The 11,229-nt window shown below is 41.8% G+C and overlaps 1 protein-coding gene across 1 annotated transcript in view; it reads right to left on the bottom strand.

Annotated features, from left to right (window-relative positions):
* LOC108802268 (stress-70 protein, mitochondrial-like) overlaps positions 1–11,229 on the bottom strand; it is a 33,710-nt gene that overhangs the window by 20,886 nt on the left and 1,595 nt on the right. Inside the window, exon 2 of the mRNA XM_018574137.1 lies at positions 9,305–9,409. Coding sequence (XP_018429639.1) covers positions 9,305–9,409 — 105 coding nt within the window. The remainder of the gene's footprint in view (positions 1–9,304; positions 9,410–11,229) is intronic.

The following is an 11,229-nucleotide window of genomic DNA, read 5'->3' as shown; positions in this document are numbered from 1 at the left end:
CACAAAACACAACATATCACCCTATCTTTCGGCGCAAAAAAAAATATCTTTAGTGAATTTCTTCTACTCAGATTGTGAGCTCCTGCATCCTCCTGCACTGTACTTAAAAAAAACAAAACAAAAAGGCTGTCTGTTGCTGCAGATACTTCCTGACCTCCCCCGATTGTGTAAAAAATGCAGCAGATACTGCTATTAGATTGTTTCCAACGTGGGTTACCAAGCAGCATACCCACATTTCAGCTGGGGTAGTCAAACACACAATTCAGTGACGTAACCCTTGCTTGCCCCACCACATCACTCTTATGTACTATGTTTATGTGAGCTGTATATTATGCAATTTGTTTTTAATGTATATAACGCTTGGCTGCACCCAGCCCAAAGTCCTTTGTGGTCTTGGAATTTAAGCAGGGTGTTTCTCCCATATCATTTCTCATCAATTAGGAAAGAATGCAAACGTTTTGTCTGTAAAAAAAACAGTTTAATAACCTTCTTTCGCTCGGTAGGCATTTGGCTAAGTGTCTGCAGGCAACAGTGACGCATGGTGGAAATTCCTTGCAGGTTGTGGTGGATTTGATCAGAGTTAAATGCCTCCTCAACTCTAAAATGTTGAGGCAGATACTTATCCATTGTTCATTACCATCAGGGAGGCATCCGATTGGCACCACATTTATTCTCAATTACAAAGGCTTCAAAAACATGCTGGTAGTGTGCCAATTTTTACGTTCTATTACCGTACTATGTGTTTCAGGAAGCATTTGACAATCTCAAAGACAAGGTGTTGCTTATTAAGAGTAAGCCACACCACAATGGTTATAAGGACAAAACAAGAAATTTCCAAAATGTATACAAAAATATAAATATTAAGATAAAAAAATGATTGTGCACTATACCCATTAAAAGAGGAAAACAATGTCATAACACACACAAACCCATATGCAGCCTTAAGTCTCTTGAAAACAACATTAAATGATCTGGCCACTCTTTTGGAATTCCTGGAATATATGAGCCTGTAATTCCATCTGTGCCAGTCTTCACAAGGCTAGTGTGCGACAGTCTGATTACTCGATAGTATATTATAATGTCCACTCTAATTTCAACAAAGATAGTAACAAAGATTTCACCAAGTACTCAGTTTCGATATAAAATTCCATTCAGCATAGATATGATCTGCCACTTCCCAGCATCACCATAGCATCCAAATAATCTATGGTTTTGCCTCCAAACAAGGCGAGAATTCAGCGCAGCTTCCGCTGCCTTGCTTCACTCCCTAACATCAAATATAGGCAATACAGTGTGTGTGTGTTTGATGCTGTGTTCTTTACTCACGGATCTGGGGGATGTCTGAACCCACGTCTACATGTTTCACCCGGCCACCACCCGGGCTTCATCAGGACGCAAGGGGGGGTCCAGAGGAATTTCACGTTAAGCAACTCCCTACTACTCCTCTTAATAACACTTACATCGGTTATTGTTCTGAATATAAACCACTCTTATGTAAACCACCTGATCCTTGATTTACATCTCCAAGACCCCTAATGTCACCTAGGGACCCCCAAAGAAGCTGATAAAACAGAGATCTGGTTCATCAGCTTTTCTCCAGCTTCTGGAGCTGGAGAGTGACACAAGAATGCTGAAGTGATGTTATAAAATAACCAAGGGTGGGAAGTAGGCTTGCTGTCCTGGAAGATTCCCAAAAATACAGTTCTGGTATGATTAATGGGGAATTTCCCCAATCATCTTCCAGGACCGCAACTAAGAGAATAAACAAGAAAAAACCAAGCCTACCTTTCAGGGTGGGACCACAGCCTGCAGAACTTTTCTGCCAAAACCCAGATCTTGCTGCGACAGGACTTCCACTCTATAATGTTTAACAAAGGCGTCATGATTTGACCAAACAGCAGCTCTGCAGATCTGTTCCACTGAAGCACCAGCTTTCTCTGCCCAAGAAGTAGCTCATGACCTGGTAGAATGCGCCTTAACAGGTGCTGGAGTAGAAAGACCTTCCTGCCCATACACATAAGAAATAGTCGGTCTGATCCATCTTGCTATTGAGGCCTTAGAAGCCTGCAAACCCTTCCTAGGACCTCCAAAAACACACAAAAAATGACTAGACCTAAATGATCTAGTTACCTCCAAATACCTAAGGAGTCAACGCCTCACATCCAGACAATGAAAAACTTCCTCTTTAGGATTTTTAGGAATGTCACAAAAAGATGGCAAGATAATCTCCTGGGATATGTGAAAAAACAAACTACCTTGCATAAATACATAGGATCCGGCCTAAGAATAACAAAATGGTAAGATCTGGATCCTTAATAAAGCCTGAAGATCGCCCACTTGCCTAGCTGAGGTGATTGCCAAAAAAAAAAGCCATCTTTAGTGACAACCATTTAAGATCTGATGAATTGGTTCAAAAGGTGGTTTGGACAAACTGCTCAATACCTTAGATAAATCCAGAGGGAATACCTTAACCCGTAAGGGACTATTACACTCCGTAGACAAAAGCAAACGCTTGATCAGAGGTTCGTCAATCAGTTTCCTATCCAGGAAGGCTGAAAGAGCCGAAACCCGAGTTCTAAGGGTACCAAGAGCTAACCCCTTCTCTATACACCCTCTTGCAAGAAATCCAAAACAACCAAAGTAGGACACACAATACTACTTTGATACATACCAGGTGGAAAATAACTTCCACACCTTAAGGTAAATCTTCCTAGTTACCAGTTTTCTACTCGAAAGAAGAGTATTTATAACGCTCTGGGAACATCCCTTGTCCTCCAAGATCCCTCTCAAGATCAAGGCCATCAAACAAAAAAAATTGTGGATGCAGCACTGGCCCCTGAGAGAGAAGGTCCTGCCTAAGGGGTAGGCTGTAATGATTTATTCTGCAGCTTCGTGAACCAAGGCCTCTTGGGGCACCAAGCAGCCACCAGAATGAGTCTGCGCGCTGACGGACTTAGTTTCTGAAGCACCTGAGGAAGAAGGAGGTTAGAACTATGAGGTGAGTGAAAAGCACTCACCTCATAGTTCTCCTTTAAGCTAGACTGAAATCCCAATCCCACTGTACAATTTAAAAAGAAGTTCCTCTTATGTGGACTGCAGAGATGGAGAGCATGTTCAATTCCACCCAGAGAAGAATCTGCTGAGCTACCAGCCACAGTTTGTGAGACCTGGTACCTCCCTGATGGTTTATATATGAAACTGCAGTTACATATTCTGAAAAAAATCTAAACCTAGCCAGCAGAGCCTCCCCCACAGCTACCAACTCTCTCGGGTTGGAGGAGGAATCCTTTACTCCTGAGTCCATGGATCCTGGGCCTGAAACTCAAGAGTGCGAGCCCCCCCCAGCCCCAGAAGCTTGCATCTGTGGTCACTGACTGACGATCCAATTAGTTCCAACCATTTTGACTGTCCTTTTCTATTACTGACAAATGATTAGCATTGGGACTTCTATTTAGGATATTGTTTGTAGTCATGTTATCTAATTTTGGTGGGGAGCGACCGTTTTGGAGGTTCTCTTCAGGCTCCAAGTATATTTACCTGAAGTCATTATATAAGATTGGTATGTCCTGCATTAATATATATTTTATAGGATCCAGTTTCTTATTCTATTGTCAGTACATACGGACCAACAGTAGTTTCTAATAACATAGATAAGGTATATCTTTGCAGAAATCTACATTGGAAAATATTTTTTTGAACTTTTGACCACTCATTTTTTTAGTCCCGTTTATCCCTGGATACCTCCCACTGGTTCACCTGTTTGGTGATTGCGAGATAGCATGTTAGAGTAAGGATCCAGCCATTTTTGTGAGCATGAAGTGCGTTTTGTATTGTCCTTATTTGCAATTTTCTTTATGATATTGGTTATGGAGATTACTATACTTAAACCTATTTTGATACAATGTTTTAGAATACCTCCAACCTTCCTGATGAAGCACATACAGTTGCGAAACGCATCGAAGACTGGGCCCACAGTGGGTTACACAACAAATACATGTGTTAGGACTAATAAAAAGGAGTCTATGATATACGAGTATAAACACATACACACGTGTGGGTACCAAAAGAAGGTAGTTTGATTTTAATGTACTTCAAAATACCAATGACATTTCGAATGTAACCAAGTCTCTAAATCATGTTGATTTTAATGCAATAAAATCCATATTTTTTTTATATACAAAACCATGTGTGTTTGATGGACATCTTGTATGGTTTGGACAATTTAAAAGCCCCGTTCTCTTTTTTTCTTAACTGACTGGAACTAACTGGCTCCAAAGCCTGCCGACAACCTTACTGGATCCCTCCCCCAACTGAGAGATTGACAAATCTCCATAGGGATTGAAATCCACCTGTAGAGAGGTTATTTCCGTCTGACTCACTGAGACCGAAGGAATAACTGACGAGGTCTCGAGTGCAGCTGAGCCCAATTTATAGCTGGAATCGAGGCAGTCACCACACCCAGAAAGTCTCAATTTCCCGCATAGAAAGGGAGTTTGCTGTCAATGCAATCTGGGATAACTCCAGAACCCTGGTGACCTTCTCTGTGAGAAACAGCCTTTGCAACACAGAATCTGATAATCCAGAAAAACTGCACTGAGCCAGATCCAGGAAAGACTTTTCCAGATTTAGGAGCCACCCCAGATCTATCAGAAAACCTGTTTGTCTACTGAAGGTCCCGTAAAACTTCCTCTGCTAAGGGTGCATAAATGAAAAGGTCGCCCAGAAAGGGAATCACAGAGCTTAATTTGAAGGTGCAAAAAGGCCATGCCCTCTGCTAGAACCTTGGTAAAGATTCTCAGGCTGATTGGCAAGGCCCGAAACTGCCCAACAGATTCCCTTTTCTGTCCGCACTGCGAATATTAGCAACCTCTCATGCTCCCAAAAAAAATGTGAACGTATCTTTTAAATCCAGGGTGATCATAAACACTGATTTCAGGAGGATTTCCCTTACCGAGTACTTCTTGAAAACTAGAAATTGTCAACTTGTTTAAGATCATCCTGAATTTCCCATCTGGTTTTGACACCAGGAAGATATAGGATTAAAATCTCTGAAAATGCTGATCCTCCTGCACTGGCACCATCACTTTCTGTGATGTCAGGGACCTGATACACTCCAATGCAACTGCTTTCCTTTGGTCTTTCGGCAAACTGGTCAAAAAATAAAAGTTTGTGGGGGACAGTTACAAATTCTAAATGTTACACCCTACTCTCAACACATTAAGAATGAACGGATAAGTCTGTGATCCTCTCCCGCTGATGACAGAAAAAGGGAAGTTCCAGTCCTAATGTTACCTGTGTCTTCAAAAAGGAAAAAAAAAAATCGCTGTTTGAGAACTGAGCTAAAACTGTATTAAGCTTTGGACATTTGAAATACTTCTCTTAACCCTCCTTACTAAAAAGGGAATCTCCTTTTCCAAGCTCTAAAAAGGTACAAGAATTTCTTATCTGGATCTTTCCATTCTCCACCAACCAAATCCCTAAGGGATTGATAAATAGGAGAGATCTAGAAATGATTGTCACCAGCACACCAAAAGTTTTGAAGCAAAAAGTTCTTTATTGACAAATCGCCATCCAATACAAGCGCTTTCAGGGTCTCAGCAGTACCCCTTCATCAGGCTCAGAATGACACAGTAAAGCAAACCATCACCTTTAAATAGACATACCAGTGCATAATTAAAACAGACCACTCCCACCAGTTGCAGCTGGAAAACCGTATATTCCCGCCATTCTGCACTCAAATGAGGCTCACCTGTAATCCACTAATGTACACAGCGAGTTGTAATCAAATTCACGAACTTAGAGGCATGGTTGTTGAACATGTTCACATGCATCCCAGGAGTGGTGACAGGGCAAAACAACTTCTTAGGAGAGAAGCCTTTTGGATCTATACGCTGGATTGCGTCCAACCAAGGGGCCTAAATTCCAATCTTGCACTCTTGCTTTTTGGATGACAGGTAAAACCCTGATTGGATTTCTCTACTGACTATGCTATGGGTAACTGTTTGTTTGTCCTTCTCTTCCTTTACTTATGGAAACGATAGGATTTATATCTAATCAATTATGGTTCTTCAGTGGGCCTTGAAACGCACTGGCAGCTCTGGGTGACCTTTTATCTCACTTCCTTCTGTTTGCTCTGTCCCCCGGATGGTACCTGCAACAATGTTGTGTGTACCGTACCGCTTACCCATCCCTTCCTCCGCCCCCACAACTACACCACCCCTCTCCCACACGCCCGACTACTTGCTCCTCAAGGTCTTGGGGCGTGTTGCTTTTGCCTTTTTTCTGCATGCTCATAATTTTTCATGAGGACCAAAAAGGGATGTTTCCAGATTGTTATCAATGTATATGCAATAATGTTACTGTCCTTAATGTTGGACATATAGGATTTACGGTCTTCTTTACCGTTTTACATTCCCGTGTGCTTGACACCATAACTTATGGCTCAAATGTATTCTTTTATGCGATTATATATCAATACAACGTTAAATGATGTGTCCCTATATGAATATGCTTCACATGTTTACTCCTGTGGGCTTATATGTGCACCACCAATGTCAGCATAATCTTATCCTAATGTGGATTGTTATTGGGGAATGTCTTTTGCCTGCACTGTTGCCGCGCTGAGACCGGCGTCGCCCTCAATCAGATTATGCTTATGACTGCAGTTCGCTTCTTGTCCACTGTGCATGACAGCGTCCTGTACCCTAGGCAACCAGCTGATGTTACTTCCAGCTAACGGCCATATCATTACAACTCGCTGTGTACATTGGTGGATTACAGGTGAGCCTCATTTGAGTGCAGAATGGCGGGAATATACGGTTTTCCAGCTGCAACTGGTGGGAGTGGTCTGTTTTTAATATGCACTGGTATGTCTATTTAAAAGGTTTAAAGGTGATGGTTTGCTTTACTGTGTCATTCTGAGCCTGATGAAGGGGTACTGCCGAGACCCAGAAAGCGCTTGTATTGGATGGCAATTTGTCAAGAACTTTTTGCTTCAAAACTTTTGGTGTGCTGGTGACAATCCTTTCTAGATCTGCATTGTTCACGGGGCCGTCCGTGGTCACAAGCACCCACCTGCTTGGCAGGTTTACTACAATTCCGGTAAGGAGTGCAGCTGGTTCTTGACTACATGATAAATAGGAAAGACCCTGGACTGGGGCACCTGTAAGCCTCTATATACTATCCTGAACAGAGAGCTTTAGGAGGATCTTAAATCTGTTCTGTAGCATAAATGGCCTGTAATAGAGAATCCATGTCATCCAGGGAAAATAAGTGTTTAGAAAGGCGAGAATACTCCACCTACTCCATGGTCTCTCCCTTCTCCATGTAACAAATATTTGATGGACCCCAGTACTCTGCCGCTGTATTCTTCCTTGCTCAGGAGATATTGTAACCCTCTGATCTTTAGCTCCCAGTTTCCCCAGTCACTAGTCGAGACCCGGAGGTAGGGTGAAACAAACTGCTTTATTGAGAAACTGCGCAACCTTTTATACAGAAAGTGATCAGATTATAATCCCATCACATCCACCCTGCCCTCCATAGACCTAACTGCACAACCCAGCAGGGGTCCACCTGCTAAAGAGCGCCAGACTGCCATAGCAGGAGCCTGGCCTGTCATTGTCCTGAGCTCCTTCAGAGTACAAAGGTCAGTGCTGACAGTCTTTTCATAAACAGGTTGCCCAGTATAAGATAATTAAACATAACCCAAAACCAATACACATATAACCCATAAACTGATGACCATGTTGTCACAATGTTATGTGGGCAAAACTAAAAACCAAATGCGGATGCGGATTGGTGAACATTTAAGGGATATTAGTAGGTCCGTATAGGCCTCTCGTCTATTTGTGTGGAAAGAATAGATGTCTGGATGAATAAAAGGTATACGACTACGTGGATATGGAGGTGTCAAACGCAGATAAGGTGATTTACACAAGAATGTTTTATATTCACCACAATAGCCCATGTAAGGGTTAATGGAGGAGCAGTAGGGAGTTACTCACCGTGTGGAATTCCTCACCCCTTACGTCCTGATGACCAGGGAGTGGCCAGGTGAAACGTGTAGACATGGGTTCTGATGTCCCCTGCCTCTCTCACCCAATATGCTGATGGGAGGACTTCCTTTGAATATTGGAATCGAATAATGGCCATATTGTTAAAAAATGGATTAAACCCGGCAATCTATGCGGGAAGGAAGAGTTGACCCCATGGGGAGATCAACAGCTAGATCCAGTCGCAAGGATTGATGTTCTTTGAAAGATTTCACCTGGGGATCCGTGAGTAAAGAACACAGCATCAAACACAAACTGTATTGCCTGTATGTGATGTTGGGGAGTGAAGGAAGGCAGCGGAAGCCGCGTTGTATACTCCTTGTTCGGAGGTAAAACCACAGATACATTTGGATGCTATGGTGATGCTGGGAAGTAGAGTATCGTGATATCTATACGGAATGGAATGCATTTAATTTATATTTAAACTGAGTGCTCCGTGACTGTCTTTTATTGAAGTTACAGCGAACATTTTAATAAACTAAAATCAGACTGTCGCGCACTAGCCTTGTAAAGTCTGACACAGATGGAATTACTGTGTCCCCAATTATGAATGAATGGGAAGTGATCTACATAACCTTCTGTTCATTAATGATTGTGGCTATAGTAAACAAGTTATGAATGAACAGGAACACTCAGTATAGAGGATTCCTGTACATTTATAACAGGGGCTGCAGAAAAAGAGATCGAGGACTGTGTCCTCAATCTCATTCCATTTTAAAAGGGAAATATCAGGGGTCTGTTTACACCCCAATATTTCCCTGAAGCCCCTAAAAGTAAAAAATAAAAATATTTAATAAAAATAACATTTGAAAAAGTTAAACATTTTCTGTTTTGGCCTGACATTTTTTTCATTTGGGTTTGGTTTCTTAAATTTTAATTTCGGTGCACCTCTACTTTAAATAGGTTGAAGAGCGGTATAGAGCACAATAATTTATAGCTCATTAATAAAGTTATATTTTTGTATATATTTGGAAATTTCTTGTTTGGTCCTCATTACAACCACTATGGTGCTGCTTATTCTTAATAAGCAACACCTTTTCGTTTCCACATTTATTCTGCAGCAGCATAAAAGCAACAACGAGCTTAAAGCTAGAGGGTGAATGCAGCTGAAGGCATGCTAACCTGACAGCGGTTCTGTTCTGCAGTATGCCTAATGTTGGTGGCAGTAACAGGAGGCATAGTCATCTCTATAAACAATTAAAACATGTTTTTAGTTAAAGTAGCTATAGAGAAAAAAAAAACAAAAAACTTACCAATGTAAACTGTCCAAGAAGTTTGTTGTCACTGGCCATTTCTCGCTCTCCTTGGCATACTTTAATTTCCACTTGTGTCTGTCCATCTGCAGCCGTAGAGAACACCTAACAAAAAAAACAAAAAAAAGGAGACTACAGTGTTAATTTACACAGAAAGGCCTGATGCAAATAGTCTGACACAGATGGAATTACAGGCTTATGTATTCCAGGAATTCCAAAAAAGAGTTGCAAGATCATTTAATACTTGTTCGAGAGAATTAAGGCCGGCTAAAGGTGTGTGAGGTGTGGGTGACCGTGGGTTTGTGTTATGACAACGTTGTAATTTCTTTAAGTTAGGGATGCACCGATATAAAATCGGCCGATGTTCGGCCAGGTGTTGAATAATGTCAGCATTCCTTTTAGAACATGAACCTTAGCCTGCAGTCACACCTGAGCAACATGAAATATGAACTATATATATATCCTAGGATTTGAGATGTTTGTCCGATGAGTATTTATGGTGTTTATCAATTTATGTTCAATGAAAATAGTTTTATTCCAAAAATTGCATTCACTATCATTCTATGTTGGGATCTCTGTTTAAAGGGGAAATAAGACTTTTGAATATTTAGGAGACCCACATAGATTATTTATTGTTACTAGTGTGCCCTTCCCCTGTGTATATACACTGAGTGGCCAGATTATTATGACCACCTGACGTTTGTAGGCAAATTAGCTATAATTTTGCGCTGAAGTTGTTAGAGGGCCAGACCATCAGAAATAGGGAAGCAGGTTGTTTACCACTACAGAAGAAGTGATTTTTTTTCTGAAGATATGGGTAAACAACGCGATTTAACAGCCTTTGAACGTGGGATGATTGTTGGCGCTCTGAGCCGTGGAGCGAGTATCGGCAAAACAGCGGAGTTCGTTAAATGTTCAAGAGCAGCTGTTAAGTGTTTAAAGACTGGACTGTCAGCCGAAAATCTGGGTCTGAACGTGCGAATTGTGGCCGTCAGCGACTAGTCAATGTTAGGGCAGAACAGAGTGGCAAGACTGGTACAAGACAACGAAGGGCAACAGTGCATCAAATTACTGCAGATCTTAATCAGGGATCCTCTTAAATGATCTCTGAACGCACTGTTCACGGTACACTGCATCATATGGGATATGGAAGCCAAAGGCCTGTTCGAACACCTTTGCGGTCTGCAGTTAACAAGATAAAACGTCTCCAATTTGCACAGGAACACAAGGATTGGACAGTAGAGCATTGGAAAAAAAAGTCAAGTGGTCCTAGGAATCACATTTCCAGTTGCATCATGCAGAGTGAGTATTTGGCGGGAACAGCATGAAAGCATGCACCCCACATGCATGAGTACAACCCTTCAAGCTGGTGGGGGCAGTCTTATGGTTTGGGGCATGTTTTCCTGGCATGATTTGGGCCCTTTAATTCGTGTGGAACAACATACCAAAGTATCGTTGTTGATCAAGTTCATCCTATCATGTTGATGGCTTCTTCCAACAAGACAATGTGCCATGCCACAGTGCTTGTATTGTGCAGGAGTGGTTTCAAGAACATGAGGGAGAATTTACCTTGCTTAGGTGGCCCCCACAAATCACCAGATCTCAATCAAATTGAGCATTTGTGGGACAAAGTTGAAAGAGCCATCAGGCAGCTGGTTCCACAACCATCAAATCTCACAGAACTGGACATTGCTATTCATCAGGCATGGTGTCAGATTCCTTGCATCACCTTTCAACAGCCCGTGGAGTCAATGCCAAGATGAATTGCTGCAGTATTGAAGGCAAAAGTTGGCCCAACGAAGTACTGATGGGGTGGTCATAATAATCTGGCCACTCAGTGTATAACTCTGCTTTACAAAGTTGCATAGCCAGGTTGAAAAAAGACAAGTCCATGGAGTCCAACCCTTAGAGAGGAGCAAATTAAT

The sequence above is a fragment of the Nanorana parkeri genome, unplaced genomic scaffold, assembly GCF_000935625.1.
Source record: "Nanorana parkeri isolate BGI_ZX_2015 unplaced genomic scaffold, ASM93562v1 scaffold2758, whole genome shotgun sequence".
Lineage (NCBI taxonomy): Eukaryota > Metazoa > Chordata > Amphibia > Anura > Dicroglossidae > Nanorana > Nanorana parkeri.
This window is presented reverse-complemented; position numbering and strand designations above follow the sequence as displayed.